At 36.1% G+C, this 21,143-nt stretch overlaps 9 protein-coding genes and 2 non-coding genes across 11 annotated transcripts; 3 read left to right on the top strand and 8 right to left on the bottom strand.

Annotated features, from left to right (window-relative positions):
• Nucleotides 1–234: 234 nt before the first annotated feature.
• B0P05DRAFT_579891 (uncharacterized protein) lies at nt 235–1,145 on the bottom strand (the record flags this gene model as incomplete). The annotated part of the gene is made up of 4 exons (XM_051581972.1): nt 235–373; nt 424–686; nt 735–884; nt 945–1,145. 4 exons carry the CDS (start codon nt 1,143–1,145, stop codon nt 235–237), a joined length of 753 nt encoding a protein of 250 aa, XP_051433929.1.
• A 958-nt stretch (nt 1,146–2,103) lies between these two features.
• Nucleotides 2,104–2,177, top strand: B0P05DRAFT_t56. The gene has a single exon. It is a non-coding gene; the product is annotated as a tRNA-Val (tRNA).
• An 879-nt stretch (nt 2,178–3,056) lies between these two features.
• B0P05DRAFT_546247 (major facilitator superfamily domain-containing protein) lies at nt 3,057–5,118 on the top strand. The gene is made up of 6 exons (XM_051578738.1): nt 3,057–3,207; nt 3,259–3,595; nt 3,648–4,197; nt 4,244–4,648; nt 4,700–4,757; nt 4,809–5,118. The coding sequence occupies exons 2-6, from the start codon at nt 3,353–3,355 to the stop codon at nt 4,987–4,989; spliced, it is 1,437 nt and encodes a 478-aa protein (XP_051433928.1). The 5' UTR covers nt 3,057–3,207; nt 3,259–3,352; the 3' UTR covers nt 4,990–5,118.
• Nucleotides 5,119–5,178: 60 nt separating this feature from the next.
• Nucleotides 5,179–5,252, bottom strand: B0P05DRAFT_t55. Its single transcript has one exon. It is a non-coding gene; the product is annotated as a tRNA-Val (tRNA).
• Nucleotides 5,253–5,370: 118 nt separating this feature from the next.
• B0P05DRAFT_546237 (uncharacterized protein) lies at nt 5,371–7,018 on the bottom strand. Its single transcript, XM_051578737.1, has 4 exons — nt 6,543–7,018; nt 6,209–6,497; nt 5,561–6,164; nt 5,371–5,509 (listed from the first exon to the last, which is right to left on the bottom strand). The coding sequence occupies exons 1-3, from the start codon at nt 6,630–6,632 to the stop codon at nt 5,803–5,805; spliced, it is 741 nt and encodes a 246-aa protein (XP_051433927.1). The 5' UTR covers nt 6,633–7,018; the 3' UTR covers nt 5,371–5,509; nt 5,561–5,802.
• Nucleotides 7,019–8,391, bottom strand: B0P05DRAFT_546227 (S-adenosyl-L-methionine-dependent methyltransferase). Its single transcript, XM_051578736.1, has 6 exons — nt 8,329–8,391; nt 8,212–8,286; nt 8,123–8,161; nt 7,857–8,069; nt 7,333–7,812; nt 7,019–7,285 (listed from the first exon to the last, which is right to left on the bottom strand). Exons 1-6 carry the CDS (start codon nt 8,374–8,376, stop codon nt 7,040–7,042), a joined length of 1,101 nt encoding a protein of 366 aa, XP_051433926.1. The 5' UTR covers nt 8,377–8,391; the 3' UTR covers nt 7,019–7,039.
• Nucleotides 8,392–8,472: 81 nt separating this feature from the next.
• On the bottom strand, nt 8,473–8,849 carry B0P05DRAFT_546225 (subtilisin inhibitor). Its single transcript, XM_051578735.1, has one exon. The coding sequence runs from the start codon at nt 8,802–8,804 to the stop codon at nt 8,493–8,495; it is 312 nt and encodes a 103-aa protein (XP_051433925.1). The 5' UTR covers nt 8,805–8,849; the 3' UTR covers nt 8,473–8,492.
• Nucleotides 8,850–9,030: 181 nt separating this feature from the next.
• B0P05DRAFT_546221 (5-formyltetrahydrofolate cyclo-ligase) lies at nt 9,031–9,913 on the top strand. Its single transcript, XM_051578734.1, has 5 exons — nt 9,031–9,137; nt 9,185–9,313; nt 9,355–9,492; nt 9,537–9,621; nt 9,665–9,913. Exons 1-5 carry the CDS (start codon nt 9,044–9,046, stop codon nt 9,765–9,767), a joined length of 549 nt encoding a protein of 182 aa, XP_051433924.1. The 5' UTR covers nt 9,031–9,043; the 3' UTR covers nt 9,768–9,913.
• Nucleotides 9,903–13,207, bottom strand: B0P05DRAFT_142240 (uncharacterized protein). The gene is made up of 5 exons (XM_051573059.1): nt 12,485–13,207; nt 12,347–12,433; nt 12,142–12,294; nt 10,051–12,090; nt 9,903–10,003 (listed from the first exon to the last, which is right to left on the bottom strand). Exons 1-5 carry the CDS (start codon nt 13,151–13,153, stop codon nt 9,983–9,985), a joined length of 2,970 nt encoding a protein of 989 aa, XP_051433923.1. The 5' UTR covers nt 13,154–13,207; the 3' UTR covers nt 9,903–9,982.
• Nucleotides 13,208–13,213: 6 nt separating this feature from the next.
• B0P05DRAFT_512031 (uncharacterized protein) lies at nt 13,214–16,914 on the bottom strand. Its single transcript, XM_051575628.1, has 5 exons — nt 16,612–16,914; nt 16,460–16,569; nt 13,981–16,417; nt 13,705–13,935; nt 13,214–13,668 (listed from the first exon to the last, which is right to left on the bottom strand). Exons 1-5 carry the CDS (start codon nt 16,873–16,875, stop codon nt 13,525–13,527), a joined length of 3,186 nt encoding a protein of 1,061 aa, XP_051433922.1. The 5' UTR covers nt 16,876–16,914; the 3' UTR covers nt 13,214–13,524.
• A 3-nt stretch (nt 16,915–16,917) lies between these two features.
• B0P05DRAFT_546213 (heme oxygenase-domain-containing protein) lies at nt 16,918–18,466 on the bottom strand. Its single transcript, XM_051578733.1, has 9 exons — nt 18,382–18,466; nt 18,319–18,329; nt 18,184–18,270; nt 17,988–18,135; nt 17,868–17,939; nt 17,729–17,826; nt 17,514–17,678; nt 17,283–17,465; nt 16,918–17,236 (listed from the first exon to the last, which is right to left on the bottom strand). Exons 1-9 carry the CDS (start codon nt 18,453–18,455, stop codon nt 16,998–17,000), a joined length of 1,077 nt encoding a protein of 358 aa, XP_051433921.1. The 5' UTR covers nt 18,456–18,466; the 3' UTR covers nt 16,918–16,997.
• Between the last annotated feature and the right edge of the window lie 2,677 nt (nt 18,467–21,143).

Below are 21,143 nucleotides of genomic sequence, written 5' to 3'. Positions count from 1 at the left end.
ACAAGAAAGCTCACCAGAGTTTTAGTAAATCATCATCAAAAAAGGAAATGCCAAGTAAACAGTACAGATAAATATATTATGATAAAAAGAAAAAGAATTGAGGAATAATAAACATAAAGGCGGAGCATCTTTTTTTTTTTTTGTCTTGCATGTATGTAAAAAAAAAAAAAAAGAAAGGGAAAATTGAGGGATTTGTAGAGTATGTTAAAGATGGAAATAAATGCACAATGTAATCTAAAAGCGTTCCTTCATTCGAGCAGAGATAGTACGAAGAGTAGCATAAACCTTACCAGGGGGACTACCCAAAATAAGACTGACAACTGCATCACGAGCAATCTTGATGTTTTGGAATGAACCGAGAATATGAATTTTGCTAAAACGAACTTAGTTACTACTGTCACCCTCTTTATCGAATGTACTTACGTATCTGCCAAAACAATTCTTGTTTTGCTTGCATTTTCAATTGTGAACTTTGTTTTACCATCACGACCAGCAATACGACCAATAGCACGGGCCAAGTGATCACCATGCAAAGTCTTCACATCTTTAATTTCAAAAGTGTCCAAGAAAATGTCGTCCAATCTTAATAAAGCCATAGCATCCTCTACTTCGAAACCTAAAGCAAATGCTCTGAGGAAATCAGCACCCTTTTGTAATGCACCCTCATCCTCGGTTTGAGGGGAAGTCTATAGATACATTAATTTTACGATCATTTTTCGCTTCTACTGTCATACCTTGAGTTCAACAGTTTTGGTTTTGACATTCATTCTAATTTGAAGCTTCATGTGTTCGACAAGAGGAGAATAAATTTCTAACCAGTGTCTCTTCAAGGGAGACATACGGTGAGGAGGAATAGGCACTTTACGAGTACCCTTTACAACTTTCTATTGAAGCTCCTGGTCAACACTCTGTCTTTCCACTTCCTTGTTTATCTTTTATTTTACCTTTAATTCGGCTGCGCTAGCAGGAGCAAAATTAGGCTTATCAACCAAAGCAGAATCTTCTTCCATAGCAACATCGTCTTCAGTAGAGCGAGCGGGCAAAGCGTTGGCGTCAATAATAACGTCGTCTTCGTCCGTTTGTACTGTTTTTTGAGTCTTTTTACTCATCAAGGTTGGTGCTTTTAGCGATTGTAAGGAAGCCATATTGAAAGAAAATAGAGGGGGAAAAAAATTTGAATGCTTTTTTTTTTAAGAAAAAGAAAAAATGCGAAAAAACCGTCTCAAAAAGACAGTCTCAGGATTTGACAGCTCGAAGTTTGTTCTTGACACAATGTCTTTTGTAGACAATGTTACTTGTTGCTTACTTGCGGGTTTTTCTCTATTCTTACTTGGTTAAAATCGTCGACTATAGCAAGAGTTATGACATTATTCCATTGAAAAAGTGTTCTCAATATAACAAATTTAGGTCTTGTTACCACAAAACAGCTTTCTCGTCTCCATCTTCTATCGTTTCCCTCATTATGTTCTTCAGATTTATGTAGAGACTTATCTATCAGAAAATATCTTACAGTTGCTGATATTAAGCAGCTTGATCTCTGTAGCAGAACTACCAATCTCGGTGTTACTTTTCTTTCTGTCATTCAAAATGAAACAAATTACATTTACCAAAGTGACAATAATAATAAGCTTATCAATAGAACGAAATACATGTGGACTTTGTTTGTTTGTGATGTTGAAGTGCTTTCTTGATCTAAGTCATATATACACACGGCGTCCTAGATGAGCAATAAGCATTATCCCTTATCATAATTACTTAAAATCAGGAAATAAAGAGCTGAATGTGGATAGTGTAAATTCAATAATGAAGAAAGAGCTGCAAGTAATCTCGTGAGACACTAAGGATCTAATAAACTGTGGGATTACTACGGTAATCCTATTAGATAAAGAGGAAAGAAGAGAGGTAACTTGAGGTTGTAAGAGAAAGTAGCGAAACTGATTCGTTGTTAATCCACGCACGCATTAATGATGATATTTTAAAGTTATTGAAATGACAAATGTGCGGCAAAGCTACGGAGATAAGCTACAATAAACCCGGGCAGTCACGTGATTTAAAACAATTTTTTAATATGTAATTTTTTTAAAAATAAAATTACCATGAAATGGTTCCATAGTCTAGCTGGTTATGGCATCGCCTTTACACGGCGAAGGTCTTCGGTTCGAACCCGGATGGAATCATCTTTTTTATTTTGTTTTCCATTGTTCTGCCAAAGAATTGCTCGTTTGAAAATCAAATACTTTTTTAGTGTTGCTGGCTGTTTCATCAGGTTATGTGTACAACTCATCAGTTCCAATCACTATGTCAACATAAGCACTCTGCGCTCCTTTTTCTTCATTTTTCTTTGGGCTAGCAATGTTGATCATATGACAATGTTGAAAATATACTTCGTTTGGTCTTGCATTGAAACTTTCTTATCTAGGTTCAATGTTGCACTGATTTGATTTGATGTCTTCAACATTTGTCTTACAGAATTATAAGTTTCTTTTTTTAGAGGCAAGTCGTCACTACATCATTTTCTTCCATTGAATGCGCTTAATTGGCGAACATTCTTTCTACTCCCAAAAAGGACTATTTTTGTGTAAATATTCGTTTTTAATATAGAAGAAGTAAATCATTTTCAATTGACCATGTATAACAATAAACAAGGTTTATAATGTTTATCACGCAAAGAAACAAATAATTTGGCTGTCTCTGATGATAATCACATGACTCGCCTTCTCTAAGCAAAAGTCATACTCTCTGCGTGCAATGCCAAATCTGAAAAATCATAATGTAATCTGCTTTAAAACAAAGATTTTAAAGCATGCTTCAATATGCAGTAGCGCAAATACAGATGCAGAGCAGAGATCGAGACAATTCGTATTGTTTATGATGAGACAACAACGAGGAATAGAATGCCAATTCGCATTAAACATAAGTTGCTATAGAGCTTCATCTCGGCTATCAGATGCAATCACTAACGCCATCAAGCTCAATAAAGACGTACATTCAATTTCTTAAAAGGCAAAACGGGATAAATTTATTCCACAGCTAAGCTTTCTCTTCGAATCACAGTGACCAATTTCAACTCATAAAAAGCAAGGCTTGTTTTACATTTTTTTCTTTCTTTTTTTCTGTGCATATAAATTTCTATTAAAAATGGTGCAGAAAATAACAAAGCCATTACCGTATAAGCAACTAGCCATTATCTGTGTCTGTCGTTTTGCAGTAAGTGACCCAACTTGTCAATCGTAGAATGAGCTTCTCATGTCTTGTTAGGAACCCATTTGTTTTACTGTAATTTTTCCCTTTATAGTTCAGGTAAAATGAGCAGTAAATATTGCCGCAAATGGGTTTAATTTTTTGTCATTAGATGGTTAGAGATTTTCATATAGCAGAAGAGAGTAGTGTAGGCTATTATGTAGGCCTCATTACATCATGCTTTGCTCTTACTCAACTATTAACCGGTATTCATTGGGGTATGCTTTCAGATCGAATTGGTAGAAGACCCGTCATCCTTCAGGGTCTTATTGGTACAATTACCAGTATTTTGCTGTTCGGTTTATCAAAGTCATTCATTTGGGCCCTTTTGTCTCGTAGCTTATGTGGTCTACTTGTAAGTTTTTCATAATATTTGATATATTTCTTTTCTCTAATTGTTTTCATAGAATGGTAATATTGGTGTGTTGAAAAGCATGGTGTCTGAATTAACCATTGATCATTTACCTCATCAAAGAGCACAGGCCTTTTCCTTGTTACCATTGGTATATGGCTTAGGCTCTATCATTGGCCCAATGCTTGGTGGTTTCTTGTCACACCCAGTCTCCAATTATCCCAATGTCTTTGGAAATCTAGGTCCTATTACTGATTTCTTGACTGAATACCCTTACTTTTTACCCTGTTTTATTTCTGCTTCTATCTGTATTCTTGGATTCGTATTCGGTGTCTTCTTTTTGGAAGAAACCTTACATGTTCATTCTGGAAACGATGGAAAACAAACGGATGAAGAAGAGACATTATTGATTAATAATGAATCAGATGATACACAACATAACTATTCGACTTTTAACGATAGCAACAGCAATACACAACATTCACCCACACCTACAGTCAATGATAAGCATACACCTCCTACACTTAAAGAATCATTGACACCAGCCGTCGTTGCCATTTGCATTGTATATGGCTTCTTTGCACTACAAGCTGTGTTTATGGACGGTACGTTTTTTCTTTATTTCATATTTATCTAATCATATTTATCTAGAACTCTTCCCATTATATACTGCAAGTAGTAGAGATAGTGGCGGTTTGGGCTTTTCGCCTAATGAAATTGGTATTGCCCTTAGTTTTGCTGGTGTAGTTACCTTGATTGGTCAGATTCTCATCTTGCCTACATTAACTCGAAAATTTGGTCTTTTACGTCTATTGCAGATAGTCTTGTTTCTCCTAGTCTTTTTATACCTTTCTCAAGGCGTGATTCGATTATTGTACTACTTGCCTGATTCCAATGGTCAAACAGACACTAAATTATGGGTTTGGGTTGGCTTGCTGATTTCTTTGGCTATTAAGACCATTGGTCATACTATTTGTTTTACTGGATGCACCATTCTGGTTAACAATGCTGCTCCTAGAGCGGATGCATTGGGTGCAGTCAATGGCTTTTCTCAATGTAAATAACGAATTGATTGTTGATAGAAAACTAACTCCACTTTTTTTCTAGGTTGTGCTAGTGCTATGCGTGCCCTTGGTCCTGCCATTTGCGGTACAATTTGGTCAGCGTAAGTATTGTTGATCTTATGATAAACATACCACTAAACCTAATCAAATAGATCTTTGTCTGCTGATTTCTTGCCATACATCGCACGGGTCAATACAACATTTTTTGTCTTGGCTTGTATTGGAGCCATAACGTACATTTTGAGCAAGCGCTTGGATCCAAATGATTATGAGACAGCTCAAGCTAGAGAGGAGGTTGTACATGTTGATGACGAAGATAGCGAAAGTCATTAGAATCAAAGCATTTTATTTTATTTTATTTGCATAAACATTGTTTAGAAACATATTTTATAAACGACAAGAATTTTTACTTATTTAAAACTTTACAAACATTCTTATTAAAAAAAAAGGAAAAGGTCCATATTTTTTCTTTGCTTTGAAGTCGAAAATGAATCAAATCGACGAAAGACAAAATAAAAAAGATGATTCCATCCGGGTTCGAACCGAAGACCTTCGCCGTGTAAAGGCGATGCCATAACCAGCTAGACTATGGAACCATTTCATGGTTATTTTATTTTTTTAAAAAATACATACTCCAAATTATTAGAGATCATGTGACTTGAACCAATCATTAACTGTCGTTTGCTGATATAAGATATACAAGTCGGATTTCACGTTGGCTAGTAATTATGATCTGATTACTTGTTTATTTACTTTTTCTCTTAATATAAATAACTTTACATGTAAATTCTATTTATGCTGCTTGTTATCAATTCGACAGGATCGTCTTGTTCTAAAATCGACATTTGTTCCTCTTCTGGTAATATTTTCGCAACGTTTTCATCCTCTTGTTCTGATACGTAACTTTTAGTCAACATAAACGCAAATTGAGTCCTGTTGACCTGTCTTACAATAAACAGACTTGTGATTAAAATCTAATGTAAAATTAGTTTCTTGAACAAGACGAGATATATGAATACTTGCAGCAAGATAGACAAATAAAGCAGGTTTGATAAAGGACATGTCCTCTTCATTGGCAAACAAGAGATATACTGTTGATGAAAATCGAATCAGAGACAATACGTTTTGCATAGCCTAAACCCAATGTCAATCGTAAAGTAGCCCCTTTTTTTTTCTTACCTTGTAGAGTGTCCAATATTTAATATGCTCTTCGTAAATAAATCGAGAAGAAAGAATAGGATGCCAATTATATATATAAAATGATGCCATGTTTAAAAGGCTAAGTCTACCCAAATAACTATGTACATCCCAATCACACGTCGCTAAATCATTTACGAGCATGCAGTGACTAAATGTCAAAATAAGTCTCCAAGTATCTTTGACAAACAACGAGAAGCCAGCCATCATCAATTGCTCAAAGCATTCTCCCCATGTATCATAGGACAAAACATTTTTTAGCTTGCTTGATTCAAAAGAAATATATGAACGATAAGGAGGGTATTGTATAGCTAAACTCTTTGTGAATGGTTCCTCTATATCGCTTATAACTTACCCATCAAAAGAAAAGCAATCGTTGTGATATGTACAATGACAAAGCATACCATCTTTAATCTCAGAGAGCATCTTTTCAGGCGTGTTAAGGATTCTATTTGTTGGCCTTTCGAGGCAAGGATTTGGCTTTCTAAAACATTGGTATTCGCTCCTTTTTTACGAAGAGTAATAAATTGTTCTTGGACCAATTGGTTGATTTTGGCTTGACATTCATTACATACTTTATGCCTTTGATGCAATTCTGCCTTATATCTGTCTGCACTTTCACATCTTGACTCATAACTTGGGTCCTACACACAAATTAGACAGGAAACATTTTTAAGAATTCAACTTACATCTTCATCAGGAATATACTCACTCAAAAGCTGGTATACAAGCTGTTGTTTGGCTAGGCATTCCTCGCATAACGTTCGTTGATTATCCATATTAAGCTGTTTGCCAGTCGGAATGGCTGTTGAGACAAGGTTAGTAATGTTGTCAGTAGTGTAGAGTACATACTGTAATGTTCATCCAAAGAGCGAGAAGTCACTATAGGACTTGGATCTAGAATCTCTCCTTGCTTTCATAAAGTTAGAAAAAAAAACAATAATGCCCATACTTTACCTCATCTCTAGCATTGGTGTTTTCACACAAATGGCAATACCAATAATCAATCGTGTTTTTAGTTCCTGGCAAAAGGTACGAGTCGTTATTGCAAAACCAGCAGTTGACCTTTATTGGTAAATCAATAATGCCTATCTTATTCAAGATGATCTTTAACAAGCTAGGCTTTGTGTTGGTAATATAAGAGGACATGAGCTGAAAAATAACTGAGAAAAAGAAATATTTTATTCTAGGGTTCCTTTAAAAGATAGCGCATTAATTCAGACACTAACTTGACACTGATACTATTGCCTAGTGTTCTGTATCTTTGCTTGATTGAGCTTGTGTCTGGAAACTCAAATTCAGGGGGAAAGCCCATCAGATTAGAAACTTCCCTTGGACTAAAATATCTTAGTTTTAAGGTACGCAACAGTTCCAATTGTTTTTCTTGATCTACACCCTTAAATGTCATTGCCTTATTGAATACTTCAGCAGTCTAGAGCAATCATGATAAGTACAAATAACATAAACAAATTGACCTACATTAGCCTCTTTATTCATTTGAATAATAGAGCCTGTTCCTTGTGCATAATGGAAATATCCTTTGGTAAAACAACAACTACGATGTCCATCTGGCTTTACAATATCGAATACATGGCTATTCTTTGCCAATACTTTATCTGGCACCAAATATGGTTCATAGTGCACACTGTGCTCCAGATATTTCGACAATGGCTCAACAGGCTTCACAGTTTCATTCACTAGTTTTTCTTCATCCACTGCTTCTCCTGGTTTCACTCTCGTGTCTACAAAATCATCAGTCATGTCCTCTGAGAGTGGAATATGGGTGATAATGGTGCTTGTCACTGGTCTAGCAAATGCTAAGGGCTTTAACTTAGCAAGTAAATAGTATCTCATTCTAGAATTTGGGATTCCTAACTGTAGAGGTGTCAAAAGGAATTCTTGAAAACTATAATCACAATGCTTCAATTTGTTCACCAACATGTCTCTTGAATCAGAAACCTTTATGAATGCATGAATAAACGAAGAGTACATTCATTATTTACCTCGAACCCTTTGACGTTTTCTACCAAGATATACTTGGGCTTATTTTGCATTTCTCCCAATACTTTCAGCAAATGCAAGAAACTCTTTGCACGGGCATCTTCACTACCTTGTTGAAGGCCAATGCGTGTATAGGGTTGGCAGGGGGGTGACATTGTCCATACATCAGCTGCCATATCGTCATAATATTTTGTCGAGAGGGTTTCAATCAAATGCTTTATACACACAAGTTACTAAAAAAAGGTCTGGATAGACTGGTATGTCTTACCTGACCAACCGTTTTTGGATTGAAGTTATGTCTGTAGATCTAACCAATAAGTATACTCATTCATAGAAATAAATCATTGACATACATACATCATTAGCTACTGTATTGATATCAAAGGCTTTCAAAATCTCTACATCCCAGCCAGCAAGTTTTGCGGCATAATGCTAATCCAGTAAGTTTAAAATAGTATGGGATTGTCATCTTACCATACCACCAATCCCGGAATAGAATTCAATTTGTTTCAATGGTGCCATAATAACAACAACAATAAAAAAAAAAAGAAAAAGAAAAAAGGCACAATTTATTTGACAGACAATGCTTTTTATACATGTGGCTTTTATTTTCAAAACCAGCAGATCAAATATGTTTATTAAGGAACAATACCATCTAGTGATGCTATGGCAAAGCATTGGTTCGAATAGACTTCTCTGAAATTAACAGATTTATTCTTGTATCTTCCAATAACCGATACAGTAAAAGGTTGATAATCAAATGAGCACAAGATATCCTCTGAAGATTTCAATGATTTGAAGTCACCTTTAACAGACTTTAAGGTAGAGCATGCGTCATAAGGGTAAGGATGAGTACCACCAGCAGGCTTGCATTCCAGTGTATAGGATTTAGCTCCCCCGGTATATGTAAAGGTGCTAATTGTTAATGAGGTAGACGAGGTTTTTGCCATAACCAAAGGCAAAAGACAAGCAACAAAGAGTTTAATTGAAGAGACCATACTGTAGAAAGCAACCTATACATTCTATATATATATATATATATATATGTATCTTTCTTAAGGAGTAGATAAGAGCAAGATGCTTCAATACATCATATGTCAACGCATTCGTGCATTAAACACTCGAACGAGTATGTGCAGTTCAAAATTTCACCAAATCGGCACTTAAATCACATCTCTTTTCTTTCTCCATGAATAAAACAGTCGTGACACTAAAGAGACAGTTGCGTAAAGATATGGCAGCCCGCTTAGAGAAGGTCACAACTCTCGACCTTCAAAAGCAATGTATGCTACATACTATATAGTTACTGACTGTGCTAAACTATTCTTAGCTGACTTAGTGTTTGAACGATTGCAACAACTCGATCAGTTCAAGCACACTAAGAATATTAGTATTTACATAAGCATGCCCACCTGCGAAATAATGACCAAAAACATGATTTATCACATACTTGAATCTGGTAAGCAAAGTACAACAGAACCATTTTATTTAATAGACTAGATAAAAATTGCTTTATTCCTCGGTGCACTAAAGACACAATGGAAATGGTCAAAATCAATAGTATACAAGATTTTGATTCACTTCCTATCAACAAATGGAATATCCCTGAGCCACCTCTTGATCAGCCAAGAGAGAATGGTAATTTGCGAGTGGTTTATTTTAGTTGACTGACATTTGTGTAGCCTTGGATAGTTCTGGTTTAGATTTGATTCTTGTACCTGGTGTAGCATTTGATCAAAATAGAAACCGCATTGGACACGGGAAAGGGTAATCATGTAGTTTGACATAAAGAAAGACTAACATCATATAGTTATTATGATCGCTATATCAAAAGGTGTAAAGTATGGGCTAAAGAGCATGGCGTATCTCCCCCAAAAACAGGTAATGTACTTGATACATGTAAATGTACTTGATACATGTAAATGTACTTGATACATGTAAATGTACTAAATGCTCTTTCTCTAAAGTTGCACTCGCCTTAAATGAACAAATTGTACCTATAGGTACTATTCCTCTTGAAGAAACAGATGAAACATTAGATGTTGTTCTGACTTCGACTGAAATATATTAAAGATATACAAAAGGCTTTTTCATTTTATTTTATTTTTGTGTTCAAAACTAGATTATTTTAAAAAGATGCTGAACTAACCTGTAAAGAATATCAGTAAAAGAGTACAATAACTCGTATTAACTTACTCTGTCTTTAAGATGTTGTAAGAATTGTTGATAGCTCATAATGCTATCAGTACGATCTTCAATCAAATGGGACAAGAACCATAATCTGAGGTATGGATCACCATCTTCTTTGACCAAATAGAGTGTAGGATAGTAATTACCACGGCGCATTTCTCTCACTTTACCAACCAAATTGTTGACCTTTCTATTAAGTGGTGTCTCCAAAACAGACAAAGTGATCTTGCCACCCTTCAAACCTTCATAAGACTTCACGTCAAACAAATCGACACAAAGTTGAGGCACCACATTACGACCAACCCACAAGTAGATGTTTTGTCCGTTTTCCAACAAGTAACAGCCATGAACTTCCAAGTTCTCAGCAGTCAAGTTCAAAGCAGGAGGGAATATGATGCCGTTCTCTGAGAATTCTCCAGCATCAGCGGGCATATTATGTAATGAGTAAAGGTTTGCATAGAGGTAGGGAATCAAAAGCTGTAAGGGCATTGTGTTGAGTAAGTTCATGGCATTGGATCGCATATCCGTAGGGATTTGAGAACTTTGACGCAAACCATCGTGTTTGATCAAACCAAGGGCAAGTAAGGGGAGTAATTTGAGATTTTCAGGTGCAGTCAATTGAGGAGTAGATCCTTGAGCAGAACCCAACACATGAGTCTTGTAGACACCCATCAAATCAACTACCTTGTTGACAATAGCATCACGGGCATCATCCAACTTGGAAGTCAAACCACGTTCAACAGCCTTGACGGCAAGGTAGGCAGTAATGGCTTGTTGATTTGCACTAGCATATAATTCAGAAATAGAATTGCTGACAGGCAAACACATTGTAATGACACGAATACGTCTTTCACCAGTGCACGAAGTATGTAACAAGGCAGTTTGGAAACAAACAGTAGGTACTTTTAAGTCATCTTCCATAGTGACTTCAACCACATAGTTTTGATCCCGAGGAACATTAGGTAAAGCTAAAAGATCAGAAGAACGAATAAAAAAGTTACCATGGAAAGCACTCATTCTTAAACCACGAGAGGCACGGATACGAATTACTGCTTCTAAACCAATCTGTTCAGCCAGTAATTCAGAGAATTCGTGAGCAAACTTGATAGCGTCCTCTGTACGACTGGCATTGAAGCCAGGATAGTAGTATGTTTGACCACCTGTATAATGAGGAACGCAGCTTAAAGTGGCTACATCAGAGTATTGACCGCCAAAGATAATCATATCACAAGCAACTTGAGAGCGAGAACAATCAACAGCAAATGACTTGTAAAAAGGAGAAGCAGCATTCAAGAGCGTGGATTCCTTGGATGTACCAAGCAACTTGACATCTTCACGAGCCTTCAAGGCACCAACACCTGTATTAGGCAAAGTAGACTGCAAGCAAATAATCTTACCACCAACAGGAGACAATAGTTTGAAAGCAGCTTGAAGACCAGTACCCAAAGCATTGTTGACATTGACAGAATCCTTAAACATATCAGGAAGTTTCTCTAACAAGGTTCTAATGGTTTGAATACTTTCTGTCAAATTGACCAATAAGTCTGAGGGAGAAGGCAAGTAAATGTCATCTAAATCAGACACAACCAACATTTGAGGATCAGAGAATTTGTTGTTCAAATTATAGAAATGGAGAGACGAATCTACAGTGATGATACCTACACGGGTACGGTTTTCATCATTGGGCAATCTCTCAAGAGAATCAAGAATCGTACGAGCAGCTGTAGCAAGCATACCAGACTGAATAGCAGAATAAGATACATCAATCACAAACACAAAGGCTGGTGCTTGAGGAGGGCGGACCATGTATTCAGTGGGTGCAACAAACTCTACGCAGCCATAGTTCAGCTCAGGTCGTTTCCAACGATCGGCAGGCTGTTGAGTTTGATTGTCATAATCAAATGCAGCAGGTACATCGTTCAATAAGAAACACATGTTACACTTCCAACGTTGACCTCCTTCCACAAAAGTGACAAAGGGATTAATATATGTTCTACAACGTCTACATCTAGCAATGACGCTATCTTTCACTACAGGTACAGGTTCCTAATAGCACAATAAGTATATACACATTAAAGAAAAGCTCTATAGACTTACATCGCCTTCTTTTAAGCTTCTATAAGGTGCCAACACAAGAGCAAAAGGTAATTTAGACTTCTTTAACAAAGACTCTGTAGCAGGAATAGCATTGATAGTAGATGCTTGATAAGAAGTGTCACAATTGACGAAAGGAGAGTCAGTTACTGAGATCTATATATGTAAATGTGTTAGTAGACATGTCTTTTGAATGATGTATACTTGCATTAGGTGGTAAGCGAATAGCAGGTCCAGTATATCCAATATCTGCTACTTGAGGACGAGCACCCAACAAAGGTACAGCGGGAGTAACCTATCAACACAATGAGCCTTTCTCTCCCATTCTCTTTTTATACACACTTACAGCAGGAGCACCACCCATATTCATATTTCCAAATTGAGATGTCATTTGATTGACTGGATCTTGTTGATAAGCAGTTTGAGCATAAGCAGGTTGAGCATAAGCAGGTTGAGCATAAGCAGGCTGAGATGGAGATTGCTGATATTGGTTAGGTTGAGTATAAGGAGAAGCTGGCGTCCCCATAGGAGAAATAAATTGTGGCTGTTGAGCAACAGTAGTAGCAGCAGCAGCAGTGTAAGGCTGTTGGACAGGCGTGTTGGCAAAAGAGGGTTGCTGTTGATAGCCATCACCAGAATAAGCCTTTGTGATTTGCTCAGGATACATTCTCTTCTTTTTGTGTTCTGTATGCTGCGTAGAAGGAGAAGTAGGTAATTCTTGTGTTTGTTGAACAGGACTCATCACAGGGCGTGTTGCAGGTGTCTGAACAGGTGATTGAGCCATAGGTCTCATCAAAGGTCTTTGTTGAGGCATACCTGGACGAACACCAGCAGGTATTCCCGGATGACCAGGAACAGATGGACCGCTAGGAGGCACGAATCCCGGTCTGGCTTGGACAGGAGGACGATAACCAGCAGGTGGTGTCTGCTGAGGTCTAAAACCCATAGGAGGACGTTGTCCTGGTGCAAGTGGCCTTTGCATAGGCTGCGAGGCAGGTGAGGGTTGCTGCTGCATATTGGTAGAGAAAGGAAGAAAAAGAAAGAAGGAGAAGAGAAAGAAAAGAGAAAACAAAAGGAATACTCAACAACAAATCGATAGAAACACCGACGATTGGATCAATCCAAGTCGCGTTTAAAGATCCAATTTGTATATAGACATCAAAGAAAACTCGCGTTTTATAGCAAAACATAGACTCTCTTGAGTTAATGATAGAAGAATACAACCGCTATTCTTATTGTACATAGCTAATTATGTATTGCCTTACGGAAGTGGTCATAGAATAACAGTGACGCATTGATTGGATACCTTTTAAGGGCCGTATATGGTCCAATCAGAATCGACCAGATTGTCATCGTTCTTTATCCCCTTTTAAACTCTGCATAATTTTATTTCTTTGACTTTTTTTGTTTACGCCAATTATCGACTATGCTCTGTACTCTTTTACTGGAATGCTTCTTCTCATTAGAGCCAGATGATAGTGTACTTGTGGTATTAAAGAAGGACCCAATTGTACTTTGTTCTCCTGTTGCCTGTCCAGATAGTTAGTATAGGCTTACAAATATGACAATACATACTTTTCGGCTATTCATTTCACGCAGAACTGGCAACAAAACTTCATCTGCTTTTTTCTCGGGCCAGCCGAATGCTTCCATTAAAAAGATACGCAAAGAATCCAATTGCGGTTGTCCCCATTCAAATTTTTGTGTGGAATGATCTACTGTAGGATGATAATAAGCATTTTTAACCAATGGATCAGGGAAATTGCTTGGAATATCCAATGTATTATGTCGTTTTCTCTAGGTATAAACTGTTAGCAATATATTATGCGATACAATGCGTACAAATTTCTTTTGAAAAGGGGTTGTATCTTCGCCATTCAAATACCAGTCTTTGAATCGTTCAAGAGGAGTCTCCAGTTCTTCATCTTCTTGAGAAAACTCGGACAAAATTTCCATGGCAGCTACAGGACCCACGCCAGGAATGCCTTCTGTATAATCACTTCCCAGCAGAAATGCCAATTGAATCAGTTTTTGTCTTGTCAACAGCATGTTTCGCTCAATATCATGACTAATATAGCATTCTACATATTTCTGCTGGTTGAACATGTTTTTATAAACATGCAAAGCACCAAATAAAAACACATCAGAGTCATCCGTGATGGTACCGTCTACTAATGATAATCGCTCCAGTTCTGCGCATTGAGCTTCTGCTTCCATAGGAGATACAATATAGGGAATACCAAATAACTTGAGAAGTTCCTGAATATCTTGAACCATTTGGTCTGTCACATCATCCGAGTTACCCATTTCTTTTCTTTTTTGCTTGTTTAATTCTTTCATATCACGATAAAGTTCGCTCCGGATATCGTCTAGATTCTTAGAAGCGATATCGGATACAAATCGTGCAAATTCATCGTGTTCACCCCCAAAACTCTCTTCCAGTTCGTCTTCTGAATTGTAGCCATGATGTTCTTTGGCTGGTTCATAACTTGTGTTTGCAATTTGATGTTCTGTAACCATGTCCATATAAATTTGGTCTGCTTCTTCTTGATTGTTAATCATGACTTCTTCGTTTCTATTATCAAATGTTTGCTGCTTGACAAGTGTGCTGTCATCATTACTTATAATTTGTTCTTCTTCATGACTATCAATCGCTTGCTTTTCTTTGCTATCTGCAGCTACTTGTTCTTTGGATTGATTAGGCAGTTCGCTTTCTTTTTTATCATAGACAGGAATAATCTCTTGTTGAACATTGTCATTGTTTTTAGCCATTATTTCATTGCTAATTGGTTTTTTATCTGCTCTTAACAGAGATTTGTCCATATCGATTTGTATGTGTGCTCGATTCTTTGTGCTGTCTATAGGCTTATCTTGATTTGCATCGTTACTTTCTATTTCTACAAAATGGATATCTTCTTCTTCTTCATCGTCGTCCAAAATAATGTTGTCTTGTAGATCTTCAGTATCAGAAAGTAATTTAATACTGCCTGCATCTTCATGACTTGAATAAGTGTCAAATGTTTCTGTTGCAGTCAATTGCCGAGCTTTCCACTTTTGTACACATTCCAAAAACGATTCTTGAAATTGCAATGCTTCCAATGCTAATTCATCGTTGTCGCTTGTTCTTGAAAACTGCTTTCGAACATCCTGTAAATCTTCATTAATCTTTTCAAGATTTGATTCTTCAATAGCCCTTCGAATCATCTTTTTGTATTCATCATTAAACGAGAAAAGATAAATAAATGCATCAGGCACACGAGAGAGCCATAATTCATACAAATCTTCAGAATTAAGAGACAAAGCAACATCTTCTTTCTGCTGTTGCTGATCATCCATGACAGCCTCGTCTTGATCATATATACGAGAGATAACTTTATCTAATGCTTCATCATCATTCTCAAGCACGTAAACGTCCATATCATCAACAAGCTTGTTATTCTGATTTGCATTCGACATGAATAATGGCTCGTCTTTGTCTATACTGTTATCATCATGCATTGTAGTGTCCACTTGTTCAAATTCTTCCTCTTCTTTATCGTCATCACTAAGCAGATCATCAAAAAGCCCAGCGAGTTTTGGGTTAGAAGACAAAGCAGCAGCCACCTTATCTTCTGGTTCTTTTGTCTTGGTTGGGATGGAGTTTGATACTTCGTGTCTCAAAGGAACTTCTAGCTTAGGTTCTGCTCTTTTTGATGGCGTATCTATTTCAACAGGTTGTGCTGCACTTAGACCTGGCAATTTCCAACCAAGTCCTTCTTGTATATTTTCATTTTTATATAGCATGTATTGTCTTCCACGTTCACCTGCAATTCTGACAGGCTCAACAGGGGCTCCACTTTGCATTGTACTAGCTTGCATTAGGCGCTGCGTCATAGCATTTCTATGCTTTAGCAGTTTGATCTGTTGTTTAGAAAAATCAAGTGCTGTTTCTGAATTGCGAACCATTTGGTCTAAACGAGCCCAAGATGTAGAACGTGATTTCCACATTAGGTCTTGAATAACTTCATACTGTACTTCTGGTGGTAATGCTAGAAAAGCTTCCGAGTCAATATCTAGGTCAGAAGGTTTAAATTCTTGAACAAAATCTTTAATTTCATCAGCTGTAGCAAATCTTGGATCAAGCTGCTGTAATCGTGAATCAAATTCTTTTTTCTCCAAATTGGGCAATTCAAACTGATCAAGTTTTCGTTTTTTTTGGAGGGCTTCTACTGCTGACTGCTGTAATTCATCATAATAAACAAAATCTTGTTTTGATGTTTCCATCGTTTCACCGCGTTGCCTAATTTGGATTGTCAGCATAAAATTTATAAGCAGTACATACTTTTTCTCTTGTTCAAGTAAAACACGAGACTTGACTTGAGCACTTAGGATCTTTCGGGCTGTTGCTTTTAAATTCGTCTTAATACCTTCCCTTCGTTTTCTTCTTTCACGCTACTGTTTGTGAGTAATATGGCATAACAAGTTCTTACTTACGATCGTGTTTCTTTTCAAGGAAGGTGCACCACCATCAAACACAAAGACAGGCTTTATATCAAAAAAAAGTAATTTACATATTCTTCGAAAAAAACCGAGTAAATGACCATTCCTTAGTGCCTGTCCTTCCTTGTCACGCATGGTTCGCATAAATTGATGTATCCATATGGAGGCATCCACTGCGACTCTTTTTCTTCGAAGGGATTCTAGTTGTGTTGGTCGAGCAACTGGACCAACAAGTGACCAAAGTCCTTGAACACCCATGATATATATTAAAAAAGTAAAAGAGAAACAAAGTTTTTGCTGCGTAAGAAAGAGCAAAGTTTTTTTATTTGGTAAAGTAAGCTGTATTCAAATACCGATGTATCTGCATTTCATAATTAAAGTTACTTGTAAGAAAAGCGATGATACAATGAAAGACCAACGACCAAGGTAAGTGTACCTGTAAAAAAGCCAACCAACCAGTCTGTATTGATACCAGGAAGCTTGTATTCATGATTTTCTTCCACAGATTCGGTATCAGATAAAGTAGGGTTTAATTGATGTGCTTCTGAGAGCTCTTGAATTTCATTAAACAGGGAAATATTTAGTTCAAAAGAACGAATAGCCTCGGTAACAATTAAATCTACTTGCAAGTTAGATATCATATGAGTAAATGGTCGCTCATATACCTTTCAAGTACTGTGTGACATGAGCACAGTCTAAGCGTTGACGATACAAATTTTTAAACTCGAGCTGACTACCAATGTGATCAAAATTATAGAACTTGAGACCTTCATAAGAGTCCCATGCAGCATCAGTAACATCGATCTTGAGAACATATTTTTTTAAGCGCTTGGCTAGAATTTGACCGCCTGGAATACAGAAGATAAGTTCATGCATTGGTATATTTTAAAACATACCACTAAGATCACCTAAATAACGAGAATAACTATGGGCAATCAATAGAGCAGGGTCTCTTTCAGCAGCATGTTTTAATGAAGCTATATAGTTCTTGACAGCAGGAGTAGTGTGCTTGAAATCAATCAAGTCAGCAACACGTTCTTTACCATAGTAGTACTCAAGGTCTAAGGCCAAAAAAAAAAGCATTAGACTATATTTTGCATCTACATTCTACCTTTGATTAATGCTTGCTCACGGTTGAGCTCACAGGGGAAATAAACCATCTTTATTGAGGGATTGTCTTTATGCTGTGCCAATAGTTCTTCCATTGTTCTAAAGTTTTGTCAAGTCAGAGAATTATAGAATGTACTTACTTGTAAACAAAATAAAGAGAATTGATATATCTACCGTATTCATCTTTGTTGATATTACCACTCAAAAAGCGCCTAATGAGAAAATTATTAAGTCTTTTCTTATGTCGAGCCTTGCTTTACTTTGTAAAAGCACTATTCTCAGCAGCAGAATGAACAATTTTGGTACCTTCCTTCATAGCGGAAGCAAGTTGAGGGTCCAAAAGATACTCATGATTTCTTTTAATCTGAGTTTCCGGCAAGAAATAGTTAAGAGAGCTTAATTTTACTTCTAATTTTAGCAGTTAATATACCTTGGTTTTATCGAAACGTAACTTACCACTTCCTAGAGAGTTTTCGCCTAGATTTTGAGACATCATGTCCTTAATATCATCGTCTGAGTTGCTTGTAAATGGGCATCCTTTTTCTTATCTTGAAAGTGAGAACTATAAAGCTAATGTCATAAATAACTTACCATTTTTTTGACTAGAGAATTGAGTTTAACGACAAGAGTAATAAGCAAAACTACAGTCCTTACCTTTGTTGCTGTGATATGCTTACTTCTTGGCCAGCAAACATAAAGGGACAGGCATCAGATTTCTTAGTAGCCATTATAAATAAATAAATAAGAGACAAAAGATAAAAAGAATTATCAGATCTTTAAGATTTATATACACGTGATGGTGTGACAGGGAATCTGATAAGAAAAATGAAGACCCCACCCCTGTGGAGATCTGGTGCGGAGAGAAATCATCCAATTTTTTTTGATAGTACGCCATACTTGTACAATGCCATTGGGCGGTTTTTCTTTAGAAACGCGCACCAAAAGCACTTTTTGCGTTGAAAAAGTCTCCAAAAAAGACCAGCAGCGACCAAAATACATTGTAATAGCTTTGACAAAGTATGTATTGCTTTCTGTTACTGAATTTTAACTTTTATTTAAAATAATTAGCCGTATCTTCTCAACGTTCTTTTTTTTAAAGGAACATGACCAAAGAAGAAATACAAAAAATTAATTCATATCCATCCTCTTCTTTTCATGGTTCTAGAAATAATGTATGTTAACTAGATACAGAAAAGAATTCTTATCAGATTCTTTTTGGCTTGATTATCTTTGATGTATTTTTATCAGATTTCATTCAAGCTCAATGACTGCCAATCACAACTTATAGCTTCTTTTTCTTTTGAAAAAAAAGGAAAGGATTACTGGGTGCGTCATCATTTTTTTTCTTTCTAAAGCTATTTCACGAACTCTCCATGAATTTTCCGTTAGTCAAAAATAACTTCTCCAAAACTAATAAATCAACAACACCATTCGATTCCTAGACACTAAAGAATATGATTTAAACAAAAAACCAGTCCTGTTGAAAATGCAGTTGCCAAGCAATGACACATTAAAGAATGACATGTTCAAGCCCTGATTTGAGCTTTTTTGCTATGGATGACGTATTAAATGTGTCTGGAGGTACAATTTGAAGAAGTATAAGCAAGGAGCATTATCAAGCACAGATCCATAAATCTTTAATTGGACATCATCTCATACTAAAATCTGTTTTTTTTATGAAAAAACTATTAAATAAAGTATTTCAAGGGATATTGTCCTCTTTTATTATGCATCGGAAGCAATATCTTCATAATCCTACAAATCTTATACTGAACATTATCAATATGAGTTAAATATTGAACATTTTCCTTTGATTAGAACTGGAGCATTATCAATATTTATTCTACATTTTACATTTTAAAAATTCTATATTACATACTTTTATTCAAAAACTGAACAACTATAACCACACTTTTCTACATTTTATTGAAAAAAAAAAAATCGTGTGGAAAAAATAAAATATTAAATAAGCAAAAATTAAAATCTGAAAATTAAGCAGAGCATGAGATGCATAAATAATATTTATATTGCTACTTAAATCAAAGGGCACTTGTATCATGATAACTTTGTTTCTGAGTTCGAGTGATAAAAGACTGGGCTAATTTTTATTTCAGATCAGTGTATAATAAAAAATCACTTCTTGCTCAAATGACTCAGAGCACTGTATGACCTTTACTTCGTCATCCCTTACTCCTGTCTTTCAGCGTCCCAGTTCTCTACGAAGTGTGACTAAAGAACAGTTTCTTTTTAGAACATATTCCTTCGAGCCAAGAAATCGAATGGTATAATTAGTTTGGCAGCTAGATAAAATCTATTTTTTAGCCCATAGTGGATTCCAAGAGCTCTTGGAGATCAAAAGAAAAAAGTTCATTCAAGATTTTTGGAATGTCAGATTGACTCGATGTAGGTTTGATTCAACCGATGTAAGCTGAGACTATTTATAGGTATCTCTAACAAAAAAAGTAAGTTTAACAAGACGAAAAAATTGGATTTATTTGGATATTGCTTTCAAATCAGCATACAAAATGTATTGTACTTTGCAATTGGTAGGAAAGAGGCCCATTTTGATAAATGTTTAGGATTGAGTAGGTATTCAGCTCTATGTCGCTCGGTGTGCAAAGTATAAATTACCATATACTCACAAACCTACTTTGGTTACTGACATTTTCTATAATAAAAGATAAATTCAGTTCAAAAAGTATATTGTCATTTGCATGACTTAATGAAATCAGTGGTGTGCTGTTTTGAGACAAATATCCATCACAAATGCACATTTACATACTCAAATCAAAGCATTTCTTTCTTGTTACTAAGTGCCATTTGGATTATTTGTTCAGTTTCGAATTTATTAAGATACATGTATATTTGCAACACCACAACGCAAGCGTTTACATTTTTCTTCCATATTTGAGTGAATTCTTGACTAAAATCTTCCATCACTTATGCTGCAGTGCAAGACCAACATGTAATTACAGTTGAAGCTACAATATGTTCAAAATCACAACAAATTTATCTCAAACACAAAGCTTTAGGACTGGGAACCAATCAAGACCTGTTATTTATCATTAAATGCTATTAAATAGCAAGGGATAGTATGGATGGGTATAGATGAGCAGAATAATGTAAAAAACTTGTGTGTTTTAGATTTTCGAAATTAAAACAGACATTTCTGATTTTATCATTTTTTATCGTTTCTTATCACAATTTATGTTTTTTTTTTGTACTTTATCATTTTTTCTTCATTTAGTCTAATTCTTTTGAGATTAAAGACATTAAAGTGTAAACGATAGAAGAAGCCTTTTATTGAATGCAGAGAACTTCCACCAAAAACGGAAGAATTACGCAGTCAGAGATGGAAGAGTTACGCAATCGCTCACGCTGTGGTGAGAGCGTATTTTTCTTTTAGTCTAAAGATA

This window comes from Gilbertella persicaria (genome assembly GCF_025201335.1).
Source record: "Gilbertella persicaria strain CBS 190.32 chromosome Unknown B0P05scaffold_25, whole genome shotgun sequence".
Taxonomy (NCBI): domain Eukaryota; kingdom Fungi; phylum Mucoromycota; class Mucoromycetes; order Mucorales; family Choanephoraceae; genus Gilbertella; species Gilbertella persicaria.
Note: the sequence above shows the minus strand (reverse complement) of the source record. Positions and strands in the feature narration are given on the sequence as shown.

Bases quoted from the DNA above. Each gene is read 5' to 3' on its own strand.
- B0P05DRAFT_546227 (XM_051578736.1), bottom strand. From the start codon at position 8,376: ATGGCACCATTGAAACAAATTGAATTCTATTCCGGGATTGGTGGTATG. The intron at 8,287-8,328 runs GTAAGATGACAA...TTACTGGATTAG, and splicing joins ATTCCGGGATTGGTGGTATG to CATTATGCCGCAAAACTTGC. The intron at 8,162-8,211 runs GTATGTATGTCA...CTTATTGGTTAG, and splicing joins TCAATACAGTAGCTAATGAT to ATCTACAGACATAACTTCAA.
- B0P05DRAFT_546225 (XM_051578735.1), bottom strand. From the start codon at position 8,804: ATGGCAAAAACCTCGTCTACCTCATTAACAATTAGCACCTTTACATAT.
- B0P05DRAFT_512031 (XM_051575628.1), bottom strand. From the start codon at position 16,875: ATGGGTGTTCAAGGACTTTGGTCACTTGTTGGTCCAGTTGCTCGACCA. The intron at 16,418-16,459 runs GTATGTACTGCT...AATCCAAATTAG, and splicing joins TTACTTGAACAAGAGAAAAA to GCAACGCGGTGAAACGATGG. The intron at 13,936-13,980 runs GTACGCATTGTA...GTTTATACCTAG, and splicing joins CCCCTTTTCAAAAGAAATTT to AGAAAACGACATAATACATT.
- B0P05DRAFT_142240 (XM_051573059.1), bottom strand. From the start codon at position 13,153: ATGCAGCAGCAACCCTCACCTGCCTCGCAGCCTATGCAAAGGCCACTT. The intron at 12,434-12,484 runs GTAAGTGTGTAT...TTGTGTTGATAG, and splicing joins ATATGGGTGGTGCTCCTGCT to GTTACTCCCGCTGTACCTTT. The intron at 12,091-12,141 runs GTAAGTCTATAG...TTGTGCTATTAG, and splicing joins GAAGCTTAAAAGAAGGCGAT to GAACCTGTACCTGTAGTGAA.
- B0P05DRAFT_546237 (XM_051578737.1), bottom strand. From the start codon at position 6,632: ATGGATAATCAACGAACGTTATGCGAGGAATGCCTAGCCAAACAACAG. The intron at 6,498-6,542 runs GTAAGTTGAATT...ATTTGTGTGTAG, and splicing joins AGTATATTCCTGATGAAGAT to GACCCAAGTTATGAGTCAAG. The intron at 6,165-6,208 runs GTAAGTTATAAG...CAAAGAGTTTAG, and splicing joins GATTGCTTTTCTTTTGATGG to CTATACAATACCCTCCTTAT.
- B0P05DRAFT_546247 (XM_051578738.1), top strand. From the start codon at position 3,353: ATGGTTAGAGATTTTCATATAGCAGAAGAGAGTAGTGTAGGCTATTAT. The intron at 3,596-3,647 runs GTAAGTTTTTCA...TTGTTTTCATAG, and splicing joins GTAGCTTATGTGGTCTACTT to AATGGTAATATTGGTGTGTT. The intron at 4,649-4,699 runs GTAAATAACGAA...CTTTTTTTCTAG, and splicing joins AGTCAATGGCTTTTCTCAAT to GTTGTGCTAGTGCTATGCGT.
- B0P05DRAFT_546221 (XM_051578734.1), top strand. From the start codon at position 9,044: ATGAATAAAACAGTCGTGACACTAAAGAGACAGTTGCGTAAAGATATG. The intron at 9,138-9,184 runs GTATGCTACATA...AACTATTCTTAG, and splicing joins TCTCGACCTTCAAAAGCAAT to CTGACTTAGTGTTTGAACGA. The intron at 9,622-9,664 runs GTAATCATGTAG...AACATCATATAG, and splicing joins CGCATTGGACACGGGAAAGG to TTATTATGATCGCTATATCA.
- B0P05DRAFT_546213 (XM_051578733.1), bottom strand. From the start codon at position 18,455: ATGGCTACTAAGAAATCTGATGCCTGTCCCTTTATGTTTGCTGGCCAA. The intron at 17,679-17,728 runs GTAGAATGTAGA...TTTTGGCCTTAG, and splicing joins TGAGCAAGCATTAATCAAAG to ACCTTGAGTACTACTATGGT. The intron at 17,237-17,282 runs GTATATGAGCGA...ACTTGCAAGTAG, and splicing joins TGTCACACAGTACTTGAAAG to ATTTAATTGTTACCGAGGCT.